Source organism: Convolutriloba macropyga, chromosome 7 (genome assembly GCF_964194025.1).
Source record: "Convolutriloba macropyga chromosome 7, txConMacr16.3, whole genome shotgun sequence".
NCBI classification, from domain to species: Eukaryota; Metazoa; Xenacoelomorpha; order Acoela; family Convolutidae; genus Convolutriloba; species Convolutriloba macropyga.
In genome coordinates, this window is record NC_134474.1 from 51,960,392 (window position 1) to 51,985,509 (window position 25,118).

The window sequence follows — 25,118 nt, forward strand, 5'->3', positions numbered from 1 at the left end:
AGAGCCAAGCAAATTAGCAGTGCCAAAATCGAAATGGCAAATTTGGCACTAAAGCCAAGAAAGACACGCACCTTCGTGTATACGCAGATAGAAGACCGCAAATACCAACCGGAGAACAACCAAGGACAAAGTACCTAAATTTGCAAACAAGCTTTGACAAAAAATGTATAGCAGAAAAAAAATAGCCGAAAACAACCTAGAGACGGTGTTAGCAAATTGTCATCGGTGAAACCAAATTTCTCGGGAGCACTCCATGTTCGTATGTCAGTAAAACCTCTTCCACCACCGCTACCTTTACCAAACAAAACTGCACTTACACCAAAACAAGATACAAATGCATCTACATCCAATAATCCGTACCGCATCAAGCACCACAGAACAGAAAATGTCAATATGGTGGACCAATTGGTAGTTTCATGCCCATTTATCACAACAGTGCCAAAGAAACGAAAAACAAACACGAGGGCATATAAGGCAATCAATGTTGAGGGCGTATAAACATCTGCGGAACATAATCCAACAAATAAATTGGAGCTATCTCATTGCAAGTAGCTCCAGTAACTTAATTTTACGAATTGCTGAACCTCGACCTGTTGGTCAGAGCTGCCTTAGAGGTTGTGATGATTTCTAATTCGGACAGTGAGTAGACAACTCAAAGAAACTAAACATTGAAAACAACCAAGAATCACCAAGAATCACATAATTCATTATTAATATAAAAAGTATATATTTTGATTTTTTTTCTTATCACAAATTCTTTGATACGAACAAATGTCAAGCCAATTTTTGTTTTCGTTAACCATCTGCGGAACATAATCCAACAAATAATTTGGAGCTATCTCATTGCAAGTAGCTCCAGTAACTTAATTTTACGAACTGCTGAACCTCGACTTGTTAGTCAGAGCTGCATTAGAGGTTGTGATGATTTCTGATTCGGACAGTGAATAGAAAACTCAAAGAAACTAAACATTGAAAACAACCAAGAATCACATAATTTATTATTAATATAAAAAGTTTAAATTTTGATTTTTTTTCTTATCACAAATTCTTTGATACGAACAAATGTCAAGCCAATTTTTGTTTTCGTTTTTGCTGAGGCGGAAATGTGGTACATGTGTACCAACCATTCACCTCTACTCCAGGATGTTACATAACTTTCCATATTCTTAATATTCAAGTTTCCCTAATTTTTAAATTTGCTTGTCTAGAATTCTGATGTTTTTACGCTATTAGTACCCTTCATTTAAGCTGTTCATAGGTTGCAGACCTGATACTCAATTTGTTCAAATAATTTTTATAAACATTTTGATTGTTCACAAAGTTATTCAGTTGTCATTGACTTTTATCAGAGTTAATTCTTTCCTTAATGTTCTTTCATGCTAATTACTCCTGAATTCAATACTTCCTGTTTGAATAAATCTAATCGCAAAGCGCAGCTAGTTAGCACAATAAGTGGGCCGATTCGACCCCGCAAATAATAAGCCTAATTCTCTTAGCGAAACAGCACTGTAATTTAAACTTCTCGATTCTCGAACTAATCTCTCTCTACACATAAACTGTGTACGAGATTTGAGTACAAATTTTCGTCCAGGCACTTCAAGTCCTGTCATTCAACTTTAGGGAAATTGAATTACTTCATTCAATTATTTTACTTGCAATTCGTCTTTCTTCCATTCAATCTGAGTTCAGGAGTGCTGCCTTAAATTTAATTTCGCTTCATGATCCAGCTTTTGCGTATTATCAAACACCGTGTTGCGAAATTGTACTGATTGTCAGAAGACAAAATAAACCGTTTAATTTGATCTCGATTTAGTTAATTGAGACGCAGTGAGAAGAAATTCTCTTATTCAAGAAAAATGAGTAAACTCCTGATTGTAACTTAAAATCAGTGAAATTTTTCCACTCGGCTCATTTTACTATATCAGAGCTTAAAAGCTGCAGTTTCAAAAACTGAGCAGACAATCATTGATTTATATGTGGTTTAAATTAATTTTCCACTAAAGTATCAAAACAACATAACATTTAACAGGCAATCAATAAAAACAATTATAAAACAATTAATTTTTTTTCATCTTTTCTGTTCATCCGCTTTCGGCGTTAACCTAAAAAAAATTAATATTATAAAAACTTTGATTCTCATTTTCTTCCGCAGTGCTTGAAAAGCACTCATGAGGAATGGGAATGGCTCCCGAGATGAGGTCGTAGAATTATGACTCGACGAAAAGTTGTCTTGGGGGATGTCATTCCGGGTCGTTAAATACACGATGCCGGAAGAAGTTAATGACCCGGTAATTCGAAAAATAAATCTGGTATTTCGGAACTTCACCCGGTCTTTTAAGTCATAAATCTGGCGTTTCGAATCATAAATCCCCATATTTCGATTCATTCAGCCGGTATTTTGAATCATAAATCATTGACTATTGTTAATCATCAAATGTTGTTATTTGTTTCTTATGCAAATCGTTTAATAACGTCCTCCATGAATACGACCAAGAGCCTCTTGTCCATCGTATCATGTCTTTTCACTTTATCAAAGATCTATTTGCTCCGTTTCACATGTTTAGCTTATCTTTAGAAACCAATTCAAGCAAAGCATTTTACATCCGGTTACAATAGACTTCTCATTCTGTAAGTACACATAATTTGTAAGTACTCTTACAATTTTGGGTTAAAGTCAAAAGAATCACTCTTACAATTAAGGTAAAACCATCGAAGTTGATGTGAGGCTCTAACACTCCATTCTGTGTACTTACATGTGGCATTGGCATGGGATCCATTGCACAACTGTGTATGAATAGAGTGAGGACATTGAGTACAACCGACAGTCCCACCAGCACAATTGAGACTAGGAAAAACACTCCCACCACTGGGAAGTTGTCACTGGAGTTGGGCACAAACTGACTCAGCAGAGACAAGTTGATCACGAGAGACAACAGAATAGTCACTGGAATCATTCAGTCCAGATATTGTTAACATATTAATTAGCACTGGAAAGATCTATCCTATCAACTTACATCGTTCAAATGCAATTGTTCTTTGTTATTTCTTTGAAAGGGAGAGTTGAATGTACCTTAAAACTCAAACAACTACGATATAAATCCACGAGTTCGCCCAAAAACGACAAAAAAAATTGCAAGGAAACATCGGAGTTATTGGTTTCATAGGTATCATTGTTATATATACGTAATACGGGATAGAAGAAATTTGATATTAATATTTCTTGATTAAATAAAGGGACTATTTTTATTGATTATAACTGCAATTGTTTTTTTTACTTAAAATTTTCAGGTAAGGTTCAGGTAAATTTCAGGTAAATTCAGGTTTTTTCTCAGGTAAAATTACCTGAACTTTATTTAGAGTGAAAAGAGGAGAATTATAAATGCAAAATGTGCCAATTCTATTCATAAAATCAAATCTCAACTATGAATATTATTGTCTACTGATATTAATTGTTAACAATATCCCAGAATAGCAAATTTTTTCTCCACACGCATTGGGGAGAGTGAATGAAAAGAGAGCCATGAGACTGATAATATAAAGGGGCGATAGGAGGCTGAACTCGTAGAAGAATGCCCGTCTTTGGAACGAGAACACGAATTGCAGTCTGGAGCTAAGTTTCCTGCCCACTTTGATTACCTGTCTGAGTTTCTTGGAGTGAATTAGATTCCATTCCGGGTGGTCGTGGATTTGGTGCAAAATCATCTGAAGACCATTCACCTACCCAACATACATCCCATAGTCAAGCCATCGGAGAGGGGGGGGGGGGGTTAGCAGTGTTAAGAAACTCCCTCTCAAATGGCTGACACTTTTGTAAGCTGAATAAAATGATCGATCAAGCGACAGTATTGCTACTGATATTTAAGAAACTTTTGAAGGATAAAGTCTTCCTAACCGTTCATGATAAGAGAAGAAATACCCCCAATTGGGCTGGATCTTCAATCGTTAAAAATTGAGAACAAATCTCTAATGTAAAATCTGCACTGATTACATTACTTTTGTAACCATTGCAGGTGTTGTACATAAGTACATATTTAGCGCAGTAAATCTCATTTGATTTCCAAATTCAGTTCATATTTTTCCCTCTAATCTTCCAGACATATTTCAAGTACTAATGTAAATCTTTTCATGTACTCAACAGTAAACCATTTCCCACTTGTTGATTTTTACGATGATTATCTAGTTAGCTAGCCACTGTCTTTTATTTTGCACTTCGCGACAAGTTGCTCAATTACATCTTGTAAATTTCTTTTTTCAAGTATAGGCCACTAAAGTAAAGTGTATTTCGCCAGACGAAATTGATCAGTAAACTTTCGGATCTATTCTGTTTCGGCCACTCCAGTTTAGTGAGCATAAATCTTTTATGACCCCCAGGCGCACGTGCTATTTTCTTACATAGTGACGTGCTATATAACAACATAGAATTTGTAACTGCGGGTCATAAAAACACTGGGGGGGGGGGGGCAGAATGGATCCAAACTTTCAGTTGCTTTACGAAAATCTCGAATCAAATCCACTTGAGAACGACATGACCCAGTCAGCATGATACGAACTTGCTGTTTTTAGATAATGTCAACTGAGTAATAAGTTCAATTGGGTACAACCGGATGAAAGTCCGCTTAACTATTGATTCTGAGAAATGGGCAGTTTAAATTAGAGTAACAATTAAATTAAACCACAAATATTGATCAAAAATTTTTCAGACTGAAAAGCAAAAAAAAATGGAATTATCGCTTTATCAGAAGTGTTGGAAGAAAAACTCGTTCAATCAAAAGTATTGGAGTGTAAAACAAGGATTATATTGTAGACAATAGACGATGAGGTCCGGAAAATGATTTCATTATAAGTCGCAAAAGACTAAGTTCCAAAACTAAGACCAAGAAATTAAAAAGACGGTTCAGTTGCCCAAATTTACGCAAAATTTTGAAACACAGAGAATATTCAGAGACCATATCTGAATGAGGAGCTAGTGGTAGCCCTAACAGTGGGTTGGTTGATAAGATCCGATCAAAGGCCGAAAGGCTAGAACAATTCAGAGTGATTGATATATCCGTTTTAAGATTAAAACTCAATTCTCATATATATATGCATTTACTTATTTGCTTCGCTCCAAGCAAAAATGATATGACAGGGAATGTGAGATGTAGGATTTCGGGGTGTCCTACTTAATAAAAACAGAAGTATCTAAAGATGGAGTGGATTTGACTAACATGCTGCATGTGGCATAGGTTGATGAGTCCACCATGTTTCCTGAATGACATCATTGATAGCGTGCATGTCTGGGTGTCATATGGGAAGAAAGACACGTCCATGTGACAGAGAGTGGTAATGAGGATGGGCTGTTGCCAAGATACCACACCCAACCAATTCACCCTGCATATATAGTTACGTAGACGATCATAGACATATGCGCCTTCACGGTCTTGTCTGCATTCTTTTGAAGGTTTTTATAAAACTTAACTTCTGAGAATTATTGAAAGGAATCATGCTATATTATGTAAAGACTATCAGGTATGCCGTCTTAGTGCCGAATATTTATTTACTCAGTGAACTATTTTAGGCGGAGCTCTTATACAAATGCTTCCAAACATCCCAGGATGCGGTTCAGGACCCAGGCGACCTTTGATCAGACCAGGTTGGATTGCACACAAGAGCTGATAAGCGACCAAAATTACATGTTCGCATGAGATCTATGCTCTTAAAAGTAGTGTGGACAATTGCAGCACGAGGTTATGATCAGAAGGTAAGGTCTGGCAAATGGTTTGCTCACAGACAACCATTTAGGTGGAACAAAACAAAAGTTGCCCAAACCCTTTGCCCCGCAGTGTATCATCAGCACAGTCCAATTATTATTTTCAATCTGAATTTTTCACTCACACAAAATAGATTATAAGATTGATTTAAATCAAATTAACTATAAAATAGATTAAAACAAAGTACATTATAAGGTTATTAAATTAGAGCAGATATATAGAGCTCCTAAAAATATCGTTTATCAGGTTACTGAACAATAAGACGGCCTACTTTCAATATTTTGAGAAGTGATATGTTTTGGAACGTAGTTTACTTTTTTTGAACAAATATAAAATCAATTGACAATTAACTTGGTTATCATGATTTTAGTCATCAACACAACCAATTATCAGTTTAATTAATCAAATATCAGCAGTCCGTTTCCTTTCTTCACAACAAGATTTGTTTTCCCCACTTAGGTCAGGTAAGAACAAAAACTTGTGATTGGAGGAATTACCATAGCTAGAGGGCTTTCTGCTGGATACATACTGTTGTTTTGTTTTTCGGTTGTTTACTTGCCTTACAGGTAGAATAGTAATAGGCTTCAAGCTCTGGGTGTTCTCGGCAGTGTTTATGAATCCAACATCAGGTACCCAAATATCAGTGGGCTTCAATCTCACAGACTTGCCCCTGAACAATTCCCCATTCCAACTCAGACTGTCATCTCTCCACGATTGATACAACCACCCACTCAGCACCATCTGAAAAAAAAACGAAAATAGTTGTTTATTTGAAGGAATTCATAGGTTCCAGTCTGTCATATAATAATCTTATTTATACCTTTGTTGTAAATCTTTATACGATGTCAGATTTAGTTCTCATTTTACTCTCTAAACTCATTCATTCATTCATTCATTTGCAGATCATTTCACCTAAGTGTCAGTAAACTTTTCAATCTGTTTTTCCCGTTTGTGTGAAAACATTATGTTTGCAGTTACCAGCAGCTGTGCTGCTCATTCTCTTTCTTTTCAGTCTCATGAATAGTTGCTCAATTTAATCTTGCTGTAACATTGCTTGTCAAATATGCATAGAACAGTCGTACTCCGCCTGGCGAAATCGGTTCTTGCAAGAGTGAAAGCAAAAACAGTACTTTACTTAATATCAGTTGCGTACGACACGGTCCAAAGAAAAAGAATCTTGTTCGATTACACCATCCCTGTGACTCAAGTCAACATTGATCAGACTTTCGTGCCTTCAGTATTTTTGTACCCTCCAAGAGAACTCAAATTCAGCGTACTGCTTGGAATTTTGCGCTACTCAAACCCTAATTGAACGCAGACCCCTCTCCAGAATTTTGATGCTCCCGAAAGTACCTCTCATCACATTTTTGGTCATTTCGAAACGCCTGTGACCAAACTCAATAGTATTAACCAGAGTTTCTTTAAGTCAAAACGAGAATCACACCCTATAATTTTTAACGCAGTTTTTCTACTGTGCGCTCAAAGACAGTCTATCTGTGGACAGGAAGACAGCTGATAAGGGGGCAGTATTTGTCCTATGATTTCAACTAGGGTCAAACTAGTTTAGGCTGTGATTAACTGAACCGCAATGCTTATTTCTCTCCAGTTTTTCTTATTCTATATTTTTTCTCAATTAATAGCCCGTTTACGACAACTTCGTTTAACTACCATTTTCAAAGTGAAAAGTTTTGGATTCGTACGGCCGATGTTGTGAGCTGATTGTACAATTTCTTTTACGATAATTCGTAATCGAGAACAAAACTTGCGCTTTAGCGACTAAAATTTCCTCATTTCACAGGACTCAAGTTCCATGATTAAAGGTGTTTAGACTTGTTGAGATGTTACGCCACTGCTCACTTAAGGTTATTTTCACAAGACCTGATGGAAACATTACGTTCCGTTTGGTTTCATGACGCATTGCATTTGAGTAATAATTGATTTTGAGACCACAAATGGAACAGCTTAGGCATCTCAGTCTTTTCGTTAATTGCGAGTCAAAGAGAAAAGGACATCTTTTAAGAAGGCGGCTTCTAAATCCGATCTGGGCACAATAGTTTGCTAAGTGAAAACAACTTTGCGTTTTTCCTTTGGATATTTGGACAAGGATATGTCAACTCAAGGATATGTTGATCTTTGCCTTCAACCGAGAAGCATAGCACCTATTGTCGTTGAGGCATCAGTTTCAACAAAGATGACAAAACGATTTGCCTTCTAAACAGGTCGACACAGAGAGTTGGGAGAAAGTTAAAGACTTACACTTAGCAGATCCCGACTTCAATTGACCATCTCAAGTTGATTTTATCATAAGAGCTAGACATTATGAGGATTTATTGGTTGGGAACAACCGACTTAAGGAACCAAATGTCTCCGTTACTTATCGACTATCAGTATTTGGTTAGTAAAGGCTGTTCAACTATCAAAGTTATGGAAAGTCTTACAACCCTTGACTTCATCGGTTTCGAATCTATTCAGAACTTACGTTTTTGCGGTTAACATTTGAAAACTGTGTTATGCGATATAGTATAGGCTAATGTTGCATTGGATTAAAGTGAATTACTCCCAATAACCAGTTCAGTTTCGCTGTTCAACAATTTTGCTCTATCAAAATACGAAAATAATCATAGACTGAAACAATCAATTTCGGATTGAATTTTCATTAATATTTCAAAAAATCTTGAAAATGAATCCTTATTAGTAGACTCCTCTATCAAAAGCAGCATTGATTAACTAAAATAACGAGGTAACTACTTTGTTTAAACGCAAGCAAAACTCTATTCTGAAAATCTAAAGTTTGCCTCATTGACTCAATTCTAGTCTTCAATAGACCTCGATAACACCAATATGAGACGGACCTGGTCTTCTTTCAAGCCAGTGAGAGAAACTCTTTATTTCGTACAAAACTTTTATTAGCTAGGAGGTTTTTACATCAAAGGGAAAACAATTAGAATATCAAAGTTAATTCGAATTTCGAACAATTCAAAGTTAGTTGCTGCTGTACAATCACTAAGCTGATTTAAAGAAGCAAGTACGTTATCTTGCTTCTTTAAATCAGCTTAGTGATTGTACAGCAGCAATTAACTTTGAATTGTTTGAAATTCGAATTAACTTTAATATTCTAATTGTTTTCCCTTTGAGGTAAAAACCTCCTAGCTAATAAAAGTTTTGTACGAAATAAAGAGTTTCTCTCACTGGCTTGAAAGACATTTACTTTACCGCTAAACAAATTGTGCATCAATGGGCACGATATCTCAGTTTAGTAAAAACAAAATTAGTTAGTTTCAACGGATTGTTATTAGTTTTTCAAGATGTTTCTATGGTGCTTGTCACGTGGCTTTACATGTCAAATTTGCGTCCATGATTGGCTGTAGATAAAAATGTTGAAAGAATGTAAACAGTTTTCCATAACATCAGCTTTCGCAGTGTAAATTGTATCTCATCGGAAATTTCCTAGCCTATAGGAATTTTGTAGAATGTTCCGTTTCATTAAATGAATTCATCGCAAACCAATGGCAAAGAATCTGTTGCAAACTGTTTATGAATCTCTTAAATGGTATATTAGTCATATCTTTGATTTCTGAATAAGGACGGTAATGCAAATTTGAGTTTCAGCTTCACATCATGCATGATAATCACGCACTAATAAAAGCTCCTATATAAATATGTCGAGAAAAGAGAACAACTCGATTCGGTTTGGAACGAATTTATCATTAAAATTCGGTAGTCGATCTATTCTAACTCTACTGTTGAATTTGACCTTGAGATAAATTGTTCTCGGCCTTAACATTAATGATAATACGTTATAATGTTTCGAGCTAGTAATTTCATCGTCATGTTCAAAAAGGGCAACATCCAAGAGTGAATTTTTCTCTCAAAACTTTCAATTTTTTCACTGTTTTGCTGTAAAATTATGTGAATCAAAGACCAGAGATATTCAGTCTATTTTGAGAAAACAGGTATCTATGAGACCAGACTGCACTTAATGTGATAGCAGGATACTCTTAAGGTACACTGACACAGTACTGGGCCGACGATATACAATCGCAATACATTGAGTACTGATAGGTTTTGAGACTAGGGTCAGGGTAACGGCAAACATTCGAATTTAAAATGGGGGTTCAATTCTTAGCTAAAATTAGGTAGTTTTTTCGGTTTATTTTCAATACCCATTCAATCTAATGATTTCTACAGAGTCACTTTTTGTAGTGCGTTTTTCCTTTCGCCTTTAAACTGCTCAGATGTTCGTTCAATTGTTTCCTCATAGAAAGAAAAATAAGTTTCAGTAGCTTGACAAACAAAACGTTTTGAGGAAGAAGGAGAGGAGTAGTAGATAAAACTGTGCTTCCAGCCACCAGCCCAATTTTTCTCTTCCCCCTCATGCTAGCCGCGTCAAATTGTACTGGTAACTGTAACCCCCGTTTTATCCACTACTATATACACAACCGAAAATGAAGCGCCCTTATGCAAATTATTTATTTTCCTTTATTTTATCCACTATATTTCCCTTTATATTCACGCAAAATCTATCATTTCTTGTCTCACTTAGCGTAGTGGTTAACTCATTGAGTCGAGTTAAGTTGCTTTAGCAAACGGAAGGTTTTGGGTTCCTTCCTCACTGTCTCCAGCGAACCTCCCCCCGATTTGATGAATTACTATGAAACTAAGTGAAATAAAAAAAACCAATTTTACAGTTTTTAAATAGGATGATCCCTGCTCTGAGACTGTATATGGGACACACTGTGATGGGTATACAGTCAAAAACACTGAGATCGGTGGAAACACGTTTATTAGTGTTTTTCAATGTAAAAAGTGAGACCGTGTAACAAGCACGTAAAACCGACCTGCGAAAATTGGTGTAACCACTTCGTGGATAACTTGAACAAAAAGAGCAGCTTAACTCTACACTTTTATATTAAATTTTTCAGTATATTTCTTAAATCTATTTTTGGTATTTTAATATCTATATCTATGTAGATAAATACTCAATCTCTACCTAAAATTTTTTTAAATCTAAATCCACTGATATGTTGATTTACATTACACATTATACAAGTTATATATAGATTAGGATCATTAAAATTTATATTCAAATGATTAATATAATGTCTATTCTTAAAGTAACCTTAACAGATATAACACTCAAATAAACTATCTAAACATTTATCACAACACCTTCTACAATATTTATCTTTTTACAACTAACACATTTTACTGATTTAGACATTTTTAATTTGTATAATTTTCAAAGAGAATTTTCGTCCTTAAAAAATAAAGATGTCTAAAGTAGAAAGCGTAAACTTTTGTTATATTTGTGATTTGGCCTTTGAAGCAAGGAAACAATTTATCAAACACAATTTAAGTGATGAACACTTAAACAGGGCGAGAAAGGAAATGAGAGATGAAACTATGGAGAGAGTGTATGACTCAGAAGAAGAATATTACTTCCTCAGACCTAAAACTAAAACTAAAACTGAAACTAAAATCAAAGATAACACAAAAAATTTTATTAAAACTAAACCCAGCTTTAAACCCAAAAATGAACCGAAGATAGCATCTACTCTGGAATTAAGATTAAATGTAAAGAATGTCATGAAGAACTTAGAAATAAAATAGCCCTAACTACTCACTCATATAGCCATAAATGCAAGTATCTAGAAAGCACAGAACGCTTTGATATAAACTCAAGACAGAAATTCAAAACTGTTACCAGTTTACAAAGTTAAGAGTTTTAAATATAAGATCACAGCTGAGTGCGACTACAAGAAGAGAACTAAAACTAAAGAAGAAGTGAAAACTACTAAAATATTCTTCAACACTGGCTGTATTATTAATAATGCAATATATGAAAACGGAAACTTCACACAATGGCTAAACTTTGAAAAAGAAATCTATGATGCTTATGTCTATAACTTTGAGTTTCTCGGATGAAGAAGTATTCAAATAAATATTGAACCGACCAAAGCATCCATTGGTAACTATATAGATTTACCCCTCGATCTCAAAACTCTTAATCAATATTAAATATACGCAATTCCAAAAACAACTGCTTACAACCAACTACTACTGCTTGGCTACATCCGGCTATAAACAAGGCAACACGCAAGAGTAATTATGTACATAATCTAATTGAAGCACGACAACAACATGAAGATGACTCTGCTTATATAATAAGAACACAGAAATTGTACAATATTAAAATTTGGGTATACACACCTTGTGGTGGGGGTAAAGTAGAATTGTTTAAACCGGTGGATGATTTTGATAAAGATAGAAAAGATTTCAGAATATTAGTTTGGAGGAATGCTGGAGTAGAGCACTGCGCTCTAATTAAAGACATAGAAAATTTGATAGAAAAACCGAATAAGAGCCAACACAAATTCTATTATTTTAATAGATGCACATAGTGGTTCAATTCTCAAATTCAATACGAAAAACACAAACGTAACCACTCTTTCAAACCAGAGATTGTTTTCCTAAGAAAAAACATATTATTTTATAAATGAACAAAAACGACAGAATATAAAAAATATTATAACCGCTGATATAGAGTGTTGTGTTATTAACGTCTTATCTAATGACTGCAAATATGTAATAACTGAACATATACCAATAAGTCTTGGTTACATCTGGCAAGGTATTTTCAAATACAATTTTGCTCTGGACTGTATCAAAAGATTTGCTAGAGATATATTAGAAATAGAAACAGAGAATAATTTCAAACATAATGAAAAGATGATTTTCACAGAAGAAAATAAATTATATCATGAATTCAATAACACTTGTCATATCTGCAGCAAAACATGTATTAATAAAGTAAGAGATCTCTGTCATGAAACTGGTAAATATAGAGGACCGGCTTGTAAAATATGTAATCTAAGATACAAACAACAAAACTTCATTCCTGTAATATTCCATAATGGCTCTGGCTATGACTTCAACCTACTACGCAGTGAACTTTTCAAACAGAATAATGATAAAAAAGTAGATAGCATACCACTAGCTGCTGGTTAAGTCTAAGATGTTTAGCATTGGTTGTCCTAAATTCTTAGATGGTTATAACTTCTTAGCTATGCCTCTAGATCAAATGGCAAAGATATACGGATGTAAAACTAAAACATTATATCCATATGAATAATTTGGTTTAGAGTCGTATAATAATCTTATTGGTAATCTAAAAATAGAAAACTTCAAATCCTCTCTCTCGATTAAATTACCAACACAAGAAGAAGTCAATATCTTTAATACAGACAACAGTCATAAAACTGGTAAAGATCTAACTATAGAGTATTTACAAAATGATGTGAAAATATTAGACTACTGCATGAATGAATATGTTCAACTAAGTATGAAAGAATTCAAGCACAATCCACTACATTAAGTTAGTCTATCGGGTTATAGTTTTGATTGTTGGTCAATGTCAAGCGGTGTTACATTAGATACATTGCAAGATAAACAAATGCTAGATGATTTTGTTGGAGCAAAGAGAGGTGGTATATGTGGAATAATGTGTGATAGATATATAAATCGGCAAAGCCGCTTCGCGGATAACTGTGATGGTAAGTCCATATGGTATATAGACGCAAACAACCTATATGGTCATGCAATGATGCAAAAATTACCTTATAAGGATTTTGAGTTTATTACTACTACTACTCTAGATGTATAATTGAATACTCCAGATGATAGTGATCATGGTTACTATATAGTTTGTGATATTGATTATACTAATGAACGTAAAGAGAGAACAGAACAGTTAGCACTAATGCCTAATAAGAGAAAGATAAATGATAATGAATTGGGGTACCGAGAAAGAGATGGAGGCAAGGCAAGATCAGAGAAATTAATCTTAGATCAAAACAACAAAACAGAATATATGGTTTATTATAGGATGTTAAAGTTCTATGTTAAGATGGGAGTAAAAGTAACAAAAATATATAGAGTAATTAAATTTAAACAAGATTATGTATGTAGAATTTTATATAATTTAGGAATAAAATAGCTCTAACTACTCACTCATATAGTCATAATCTTAAGTATCTAGAAAACACTGAAGACTTCGATATAAACTCCAGCCAGAACATGAGAAAATTTTATATTACTGATAAAAGTGGGAATTACATTGAAGACACAGACGAAGCAACTATTTATTCTTTAGAAGAAATTAAAAACTGTTACCAGTTCAGAAAAGTTAAGAGTTTTAAATATAAGATCACAGCCGAGTGTGAGTATAAAAAGAGAACCAAAGAAGAAGTTAAAACTACTAAAATTTTTCAAAACTGACTATATTATTAATAACGCAATATATGAAAATGGAGACTTCACACAATCGGCGAAGCCGTTTCACGGATGGTTAAACTTTGAAAAGGAAATATATGAAGGTTATGGTTATGATTTCGAGTTTCTTGGAATAAGAAGTATTCAGTTAAACATTGAACCAACTAAAGCATCTATTGGTACCCATATAGATTTACCAGCTGATCTCAAAAATACTAAATCGATATTAAATAAACGAAGTTATAAATACAACTGCTTGCAACTAACTATCACCTCATGGTTACATCAAGTCATAGGTAAAGCAACTCGAGAAAGTAAATATGTAGATAAACTAATTGAACCAAGACAACAACATGAAGATGACTTCGGCTATATATTAAGAATACAGAAATTATACAATATTAAAATTTGGTTATACATCCCCTGTGGTGGAGGTAAAGTAGAATTATTTAAACAAGTGAATGATTTAAATATTTAGATAAACTAATTGAACCAAGACAACAACATGAAGATGATTTGCTTATATAATAAGAATACAGAAATTTTATAATATTAATATTTGGGTATACACACCTTGTGGTAATGGTAAAATAGAATTGTTTAAACAAGTGGATGATTTTAATAAAGATAGAAAAGATGTAAGAATACTAGTTTGGAGTTATGGTCAAATAGAACACTGTGCCCTAATAAAAAATATAGAAACCTTATTAGAACGACCAAATAAAAACAACATTAAATATTATTATTGTGATAGGTGTACCTATTGGTTTAACTAACAAATTAAATATGATAAACACGAATGCAACAACTCATTCAAACCAGAGATTTTTTGTCCTAAGAAAAAACAAATTAATTTTATAAATGAACACAAACGTCAGAATACAAAAAATATAATAACTGCCGATATAGAAAGTTGGATTGTTGAAGTCCAAACTAATGGTTATGCTAAAGCATGGTCGGAGACCCATAAAAATGTAATAGCTGAACATATTCCAATAGCTGTGGGTTACACCTGGCAAGGTACTTCAAGCACTACTTAGGTCTAGGCTGCATCAAAAGATTTGCTAGAGATATATTAGAAATGGAAACAGAGAATAACTTCAAGCATAATGAAAAGATGGTATTTACAGAAGAAGAGAAATTATATCATAAAGCTACAAGCACTTATCATAAATATGGTAAATCATGTGTTAATAAAGTAAGAGATCACTGTCGTGGTAAATATAGAGGTCCCGCATGTAAAATTTGTAATCTAAGATACAAACAACCAAATTTATTCCTGTTATTTTCCATAACGGCTCTGGTTATGATTTCAATCGACTATATAGTGAGCTCCTTAAACAGAATAGTGATAAAAGAAAAATACATAACATACCACTACCTGCTGGTAGGTCTAAGATGTTTAGTATTGGTTGTATTAAATTCTAAGATAGTTATAACTTCTTAGCTATGCCTGCAGATCAAATGGCAAAGATATTCGGGTGTAAAAATAAAACATTATATCCATATGAACATTTTGGTTTAGAGGGTTACCGAGAAGTTATAGGTAATCTAAAAAAGAAGACTTCGAATCCTCACTATCTAATAAATTACCAACACAAGAAGAAGTCGATATCTTCAATAATGAAAACAATCATAAAACCGGTGAAGATCTAACTATAGAGTATTTACAAAATGATGTGGAAATTTTAGACTACTGCATGAATTAATATGTTAAATTAAGTATGAAAGAATGCGGTCTCAACCCTCTACACTAGGTAAGTCTAACAAGTTATAGTTTTGATTGTTGGTTAATGTGAAGTGGTGTTACACTAGATACATTACAAGATAAAAAATGCTAGATGATTTTTTTGGAAGCAAAGATGGGTGGTAGATGTGGTATAATGGGTGATAGATACGTTAATCATAGTGATAGGTCAATCTGGTACATTGATGCAAACAATCTATACGGTTAAGCAATGATGCAAAAGCTACCCTATAACGGCTTTGAGTACACTACTACACCTCTAGATTATATTTTAAATACTCCAAATGATAGTGATCATGGTTACTATATAGTTTGTGATATTAATTATACTAATAGTTGTAAAGATAGAAAAGAGCAACTGGCATTAATGCCCATTCAAAGAAAGGTAAATGATAATGAATTAGGATATAGAGAAAGAGAGAAAGGTAGAGCGAGAACAGAGAAAAAAAATCTTAGGTAAAAACAACAAAACAGAATATATGGTTCATTATTGGATGTTAAAGTTCTATGTTAAGATGGGCGTAGAAGTAACTTAAATTCATAGAGTAGTTAAATTTAAACAAGATTACATATGTAGAGACTTTAACCAAAACAATACTAATAAAAGAGCAACAGCTAAAACTGCAGCAAAAAAAGATGTAAGGAAGTTAATGAACAACTCACTATATGGAAGAATTAGCATGAGTACTCTACGCTTCCTTCAAAGTAAGTTCTTACACGATGAAGAAAAGATAAGTAAAATTATAAGTAAACCAACATTTAAGAATATAACTAGATATAAGGATTATAGCCAAATTGAAAATAAAAAGAAAAAATCGAATAAGTAGGTGTTACTATATTAGAATTAAGTAAATTACACATGTATGATGTCTTCTATAATATTCTTAAACCATCTCTCAAAGACCTACAACTCCATTATATGGATACCGATAATTTTGAGTTAAGCTTTAGCAAGGGTAATGTCGACAAGGAACACATTGATCTGTCCAGGTAAATTCAAACATGAATTGGGAATTAGAATAATAGAAGAGTTTTTAGCCCTTTAACCAAAAACATATAGCTTTAAATATTACCAAAATAAAACTAAAGAGAAAGGAATAAAGAATTTTAACAATGCTAAACATTAAGAGTATTATAATGCGTTAATGTATAACACAAAGAGAACTGTTGATAAATGTAGAATACAAAATTTGGTGATAACATGACAACAACAAAAACGAGTAAGATTAGTCTAAACACATTTGATGATAAAGATTTTATGTAAATAAAATTAAAAGCTATCCTCATGATGATGGTCTATATCTATTCAAAAGAGATCTAAAAAGAAATTAATGCTGCATCATTAGATTTAGACAAAGACCAGCTGACTAATAATATTCTAGAACTGACAATTATTGATGATAGAAAGTTAATTGAAGCTGCTATTAAACTATATAATGGGCTATGAAAAATGACTAAGCTAGATAAATTTATTGAACTAAATAAACTACAAAGACTAAACAGAAAGAATAGATTAGAAGATAAATTAAAACCACAAGAATATTATGGTGTAAAAAAGAGTTATTTGATCCTCTAACTAAAACTTTAAATACAAACAATGAACAAACATTAAGAGCAATAGATTGGCAAAATCAAGAGTTAGATAAACAAATTAAAGCCATCCAGGAAATTGGTTCTCAGATCGGTGAAATCGCTTAGCGGATCCAGGAAGCTGGTTCCCAGATCAGCGAGGCATGGAGGAAGTCCCAAGAAACCAGCCTGCAAAATGAACTGGACACTCAAATGACTCGAGAAAAACCACGAGTTGTAATTGATACACACACAGGCAATACTCTTCATTCAATGGGTTCTCAAATTAACCCCCTAATAAAGTTGAAAATCAAAAATTTGGCAAACAGGGAATATGTATTGAATGATGTTTATATAACTCTAGAGCACAATGCATTTTTTATTGGGGATAATCATTATGAATTTTCACATGGCTTTATTAATTACCATGGCTTAAACTTTTACCAATCCAAATATAACATACGAGGACATTTCGGATGAAGACGAAGAAAAAATAGGAAGATTTTTGTGGGACATAAAATATAATGTAGGAGTGAATGATAAAAGAAGCAAAAGATATAACACAATAAAAAAGATATTTGAAGCTAGAAGAGGTCGCCTTTTAGGTAGAGGTCTTAGTGAAGCAGATTCTCTAAAAGAAAGATAAAGATTAGTTATACTAGAAACAAAAGCTGGGCATGATGGTTTATATGATAAGATGTTAAAGATATCTGTACAACTATTATCTATAAAAATTATTAATCAAGAACAACTAGATAATTTTGTTTTTAAATACGGTAAAAAAATAATGTTGGAGAAACAACAACTACTGGCTAAAGAAGTATTCAGTCTTCAAATAGCAAAGTTAAGAAGAGAAAAAATAGTACCATTATATAAAAATGAAACATGGTCAGCTGATTTAATTGATAAGTCATCTCTAAGTAATTACAATAATAACTATAAGTTTACATTAAATGTTATAGATGTATTCAAAAAATATGCATGGGCTATTCCATTGAAGAATAAAACTGTTTCATCAATAACTAATAGTTTTAAAACAATCCTATCACAAGGACAAGAACCAGAAAAGTTATTGGTAGATGGAGGTAGTGAGTTTCACAATAACGCATATAAATCTTTATTTAAAGAATATGAGACAGAACTATATTCTATTCTACTTATAGTGATTTAAAGGCTGTTTTTAAAGAGAGATTTAGTAGAACGTTGTTACACATAATAGAGAATTGCTTAAAGTTATGGAAGTTTTAAAAACCCAACCACCAACATATAAAATAGAAGTATTATTGATGAGATAATACTATGAATTATTAAAGTCCGAGTTTGATTTTGAATCTAATAATAAAGTTTTAGAATCATTAAGTAAAAATCTTTCTGTAAACATATACAAAGATGACAAGAAATAGATTCAACCAGGCTAAAAAAGCATCATCATCAAATATCAGTCTATCGCCAAGTAAGGCTCATCAATTATTCCTGGAAGATAATCATAACATTGACATGAAAGATACCTATAAAACTACAACTGTGTATATCCTTCCCATAGATGAAAAAGATGTTCTTAAAAAAGAGTATTGTGACAATAACTTATTATCCTCTTCTGTGAAAATTGATTTTTTAAATAATAATATAACTGAGCTAAGAAAAGGGGACTTTGATAAAGTCACTACTAAAACATTACAACTAAGCAAAACACAAGTTAATGAAGAACTAATTATTGAGTTTAATAAATCAGCAAATAAAGTTACAAATAGTGTTAACTTTTGTAAAAAAAAAGTTGCTTGTGATACCATCTCTGAGTTTAATCAATTAAAACAAAAATTTGATAATAATAAGTTAAATCAGAATATTACTAACATTCACCTAGATGATATATTTACCACTGGTCTAAAAGAATTTAATGGCATTAATAAAAAGACTAATTCAAATGTTGATGAAGCCCTTTTAAAGAATAAAAAGACAATAGTACAATATATAAAAGCTATATTATTAGAAAGTAAGCTAGTAGGCAACAAAGAACAAGCAATACTTGATATGCATTATGACTTTAGTCATGAAGATATATTGAAAGAAATTGAGAGTTATTTTACTATATAGTTATGACAATGACAATGACTATGACAATGACTAAAGCAAAATATTTTAGTTATTTAAAATAGAAGAAACTAAACCCAGTGCACCTTTACTTTATCCCAGTGCGCCTTATTCTATACCTACAGTTTTTGTTACAGCAAACTGTTTGTGGTTCATTATCAAAAACAATTAATACTAAAGTAAGAAATAAAATAATAAAGTAATCTTAAATGTATATTTAAAGTAAACAGTTTAGTGACAAGTTTAAAAACTCGATACTAAATCAACGAATGATAATAAAATAGATAATGATGAATAAAATGATTTAGTTCAGATATATCAAAAATACAAGAAGAGAGTTTTGTAAACTAAAATTATTAGTGTTTAGTTAAAATATTGGGACATTGTCCATGTTTCACCATATATTTAGTAATAACATCTACCATTAGAGGTAGTTCTATATCTAGATCTACGAAGTAGTTATACCAATATAGAATTAAACTATTTTTTCTTTGTACCTAGAAATAACCTTCTGCCTTTTTGTACTACTCTCATACATTCACCAGTAGTTGCAAATTTAATTAAACCAGGTGTGGCTGATAAAACAGCTTTTGATTTTCTACTTGCAGCTGCACTTCCTATTTTACTGGCTGTTTCTAATGGTCCTACTGGATTATTAGCAACTTTCTTTCGAAAATTAGCTGTTGCTTTATCAACACTTTTAAAGAAATCTTTCAATCCCTCAGCACCTAATGTTGCATCACTGACAGTCAGTGATTTATTCCTTCTAAATTTAACACAATTACCCCTTAACATCTTAGTTCCTTTTGAAGTGACAACCCCTCTTATATTATTAGTACCACTATAATGTCTACCACCAATACAATATGAATTAGTTTTAAACTTATTAAAGTTACTCATATTTCTATATATAAAATAATGGAAACTAAAAAGTATAATCTCTTTGTTGTTAAACCCTAACCCAAACCACTACCTAAGCCTCAGGCTAAGACCAAACCTAAGACTAAGCTTATAAGAAATTAGATATTTTCTATGCTAAAGGTTTTGTTAAGAATACTAGGAAATAGTTAAACTATGACAATGGCTCTAACATTGACTAAAACAATGACTATAACAATAACTATAACGATGACTATAACTATAACTAAGATATAATATCAACCATTTTATTTCCATCACTATTAACACTAATAACCTTTCTAGTTAATACTAATGCGTGACATATAACATTAGCAACTGGAGCACTAAATAAAAAATTAAGTTGTATTGGCTGTGGAACTATATGATCATTTTGATATCCAGTATCAAATACATATAGTCTATAACTACTTTCGAATGTTCTATGATTTATATAAGGTTTAAATTTATGAGGTAATCACTTATAATCTTTATTAAAAATAATAATCTCTTTAAAAGCCTCATAATAATTATTAGTGCCATAATTAATATTCATTCTATCTTCGGAATAAAACTCACTACCCATCTTACAATAACATTCAGTAACATTCATTATATCAAATGTACTTGCATCAAGAGTTTGGTCATTACATTATTATTTTCAAAACCAATTATTATATATTGTGGTCTTTCCATAACAAGATCAAATCAGAAGTTAGTAGCATTGGGTACATCCTTTTAGAATGTCTTTCTTTCGTAATAACTAAAATTAAAATTATTCTTTTTATGTAATCCTTTCTGTACAATAACTCTATTATCATTACTAGGATCAATACTAGGCACACACCAGGATATACCTTTGATATCTATATCAACAACATTAGCTATTGCATCAGCGCCAGCGTTAACTCTAAACAAAACTCTTTCATTATTTTTTCTTTTTAAAAATAGTTCAAATCCTAACCCATATATTATCTTTCCTATGTCATTCACAAAACCGAATAGATCACTCATCTTAACCATCATATACATATGACCTCGTTCTGCAGCAGCATGATCACCTCTGACTTGACTATCTCTATTGCCTTGATTTCTAACAAAACCGCTCTCATATTCATCATCAGTACTAGTTAATAACTTATACATCAATAGATTAGGTTGACCATGATCTACATTTTGAATAGTCCTACCACCAGTAGTTTCAAGCTTAACTGAACCTAATAATGCCATCATACCATAATTACCTAATCTGATATTGTCATTATTATCAAATGCACCACCAGCATTAACCGATACAACAAATTCTATCTCCAGCTATGAATCATGTACATTCATATGATTCTCTTCTCTATTGTGTATGATATTAATGTTGTTCTTAACTGTTTTCATTGTTGCTAGATTATTTGGTTTATATTTTATAATCTTACTTTTGTGTATATCATTATTATCACCATAAAATGTATCCAAATTTAAGTCCATTTTTGAGTTAAAAAATGTATAACTAAAATTGTATAACTATCTACAACTACAACTCTAACTATAGATAAAACTTTAAATTTGGCATTATTTGAATAAAAAAAATGACTGAAAACTTAATCTTATAGGAACTACAAAAGATACATGAAGCTCTTACAAAAACTAAAGAAGAACACACTTAACTTTAGAATGATAAAGTCAACAGAAAAGTTTAACTTTGGTGAAACTATAGTTAATACAACAAAATTAGGTTTAATTAGATTATCGGTTTATAAATCAGTGTTTAATGTGAATAGAGGAAATAATCAATTTTTTAAGATACCCAAGGCGGAGCATGGTCAGAACCCCGTATTTTAGCTGTTATACCAAGTGCATATGAAATAATTGAAAAAGCAGAATTATTAAAAAGAAGAAACTAATGGTAATGTTATAATAGAACCCGATAAGAATACAATGAAATGTATAATGGAAATAAAACAAGTTGCATTTAACTCAATAACCCCATTACTAGAATTTAGAAAAAAAGTATATGAACAAAGTAAATATACATCTCAAAAGATTATTGATTTCAAGAGTTTTAATACTATTAACATCCCTTGTAATGTGATATCTGATGTTAAAGCTAATGGCAAAGATACAGACATACTATATGCTTTTATTCTAACAGAACCCCGAAATTACTTGATAATTATTATACAAACTAATATCTTATATCAAAATGTAACAAGGGATAGATTAGAATATTTTGAATTTCATATTAAAGATGAGCATGGAAGATCAATTGACTTCAATGGTGATCTGTTGAGCTTTACTTTGCGTTCAATTTAGACTTAGTCATAGTCATAGACATAGACTTAGTCATTGACTTAGACCTAGTAATAGTCATAGTCATAGTCATAGACTTAGTCAGACATAACTTAGACTTAGTCATAGACATAAACTTAGACTTAAACTTTGTCATAGACTTAGACTTAGACTTGGTCATACTCATGGACACCCACTTACACTTAGTCAGAGACTTAATCATAAATATAATTAAACTATAATACTCTCCAATCCCAATTAATTCTTAGTTTACCATTAATATTTCTGTTTTTAGATTTATCAATGACGATGTAATTATAAGGTTCTTTCCATACTTTTTCACGTATATTACTAAAATCATCATAACTAAGCTCTGCTCTATTAAAGAAATCATGATATATAGCCGCGGTAGCTCTACCTCTTTGTTCAAAGAAAATAAATAGATTACAATTCTCTGTAACATACTGCCTATCTGCCGAGAACATATTTTGTTTAAGATATACCAAATTATATTTACTATGTCTACCTCTACAAATAATTCTTTAATTACTGGTTCTTTACCCCCAACATCATCAAATATCATTAGTTTCTTTATATCTTTAGGTAGTTGATCGGGAGAGGGTAAATCTTTTATTTCTTTAATAAACACCATGTCTTTATTCTTTAAATCTTCATATTGATCACCAGTGGGACCAATGATATATAACCTATCAAATTGTACACAACTCAACAAAATATTCTTTGATATGAATGTTTTTCCACATTCACTATGACCAGCTATTGCACATCTTAAGCTTTCTGGGAATATAGCATTGAAAATTATATTATCATCATCTAACCATGATTGTAGACTCCCATTAACATCAATCTTCAGAGCGGATACCCTGCTTGTATGGCTACTACGGGCTAAAGGTGAAAGGAACCTTACCCTTGGGGTTTTTCTCTAAGTAGATAGATATCAACTTCAAATTCACTATCAATGTCATCTGTGGAGCAGCTTCGCTGATCTGTGAAACAGCTTCGCTGATTGACATTAGCTTTGGCATTATCATTAACATTGTCATTGACATTGATATTAACATTGTCATCGACATTAACATCTACGAAGCAGGTTCCCCGATTAACATTAACCTGTCATCTGCGAAGCAGGTTCCCTGATTGTCATTGACATTGCCATTGCATTGACATTAGCATTGACATTGTCATTAACATTGTCATCAACATTGACATCTGCGAAGCAAGTTCCCTGATTGATATTGTCATTAACATTGACATTGTCATTAACATTGACATCTGCGGAGCAAGTTCCCTGATTGACATTGTCATTAACATTGACATTGGTATTGGCATTGTCATTAACATTGACACTGACATTATCATTAACAATGTCATCTGCGAACGAGCTCTGTTCCTGGCAAGCCAAGCAGGTTCCCTGATTGACGTTGTCATTGACTATATCTTTATCTCCAACTTTATCTTCAAATTCGCCTTTCACTTTACAACCCAGACATAAACACTCATTATACATTCCTGCACATTTAACTTGATTATTTAGATTATAGAGAGCAATCTTTATTCTAAGTCCTTTATCAATAAGACAGATCATATATAAACAATAAGCCTCACAATAAAATTTATCATATTTTTGTATTCTCTCATCAGACCTTAGATCAACATATCCCTCTGAGAATAATGGTCTCAACACCAAAACTATCAAAATAATATATAGGACCGCCTTCTCTTCTTATAATTAAAACCCAATGTGTACCATCAGATGGATGCAGATTTATAATAATGTTGAAGTTGGGGTCCTTGATGCTATTTGGTTTCTGATCTCTCATTACTATCTCAATTGGATTAGACTTATATCTTTACCTATATCTTCTATTCTGATATTACTCATAGCTTTATTACCAATACCAAATTTATCATTGAATTCCTCAAAAGTTAGGATAAGCATTTTTTTATGATAAAAATCATTGACTTTGAATTTGACTTCGACTTTGACTATTGATATAAAAAATCATCATTTTATATGACTAAGTACAAGTCTAAGTATAAGTCTAAGTATAACCCTATGACTTTTACTATTCATAAAATATCAACATTTTATATATAAAAATGGAGTTGGGTTGTGCAGTTTTAATATTTATTTTCTTAGCTATGTTTTGTTTTATAGTATATGATTCAATACCAAGTGAATATACAAAAATATAAGAAAACTTTGGTGGATTTATAAATAGAAGTCTAATTAGATTTGAATATGAAAAGTCACCATTACATACTATTGTTTATGGTGGAACCGGTAAAGGAAAGACTTTTTTGTTAGACAAAACTTAAAGTTGTATCAGGGAAACTGCTTCAAAGATCAGGGATACTGCTTCACAGATCAGGATCAAGAACAGGAACATCAGGGAACCTGCTTGGCAGATGAGCAAGATCAAGATCAAAGGTCCATAATCATAGTATTTAAAGATGAAAGAGATTGAATAAATCCAGAAACTGGCAAGCCC

The 25,118-nt window shown here is 32.3% G+C and overlaps 1 protein-coding gene across 1 annotated transcript in view; it reads right to left on the reverse strand.

The window, feature by feature from the left end:
* LOC142342355 (acetylcholine receptor subunit alpha-like) overlaps nucleotides 1-25,118 on the reverse strand; it is a 47,160-nt gene that overhangs the window by 17,398 nt on the left and 4,644 nt on the right. Inside the window, exons 2-5 of the mRNA XM_075393654.1 lie at nucleotides 6,310-6,491; nucleotides 5,208-5,370; nucleotides 3,465-3,717; nucleotides 2,754-2,944 (exon numbers count right to left, since the gene is read on the reverse strand). Of these exons, the coding sequence (XP_075249769.1) occupies nucleotides 2,754-2,944; nucleotides 3,465-3,717; nucleotides 5,208-5,370; nucleotides 6,310-6,491 (789 nt within the window). The remainder of the gene's footprint in view (nucleotides 1-2,753; nucleotides 2,945-3,464; nucleotides 3,718-5,207; nucleotides 5,371-6,309; nucleotides 6,492-25,118) is intronic.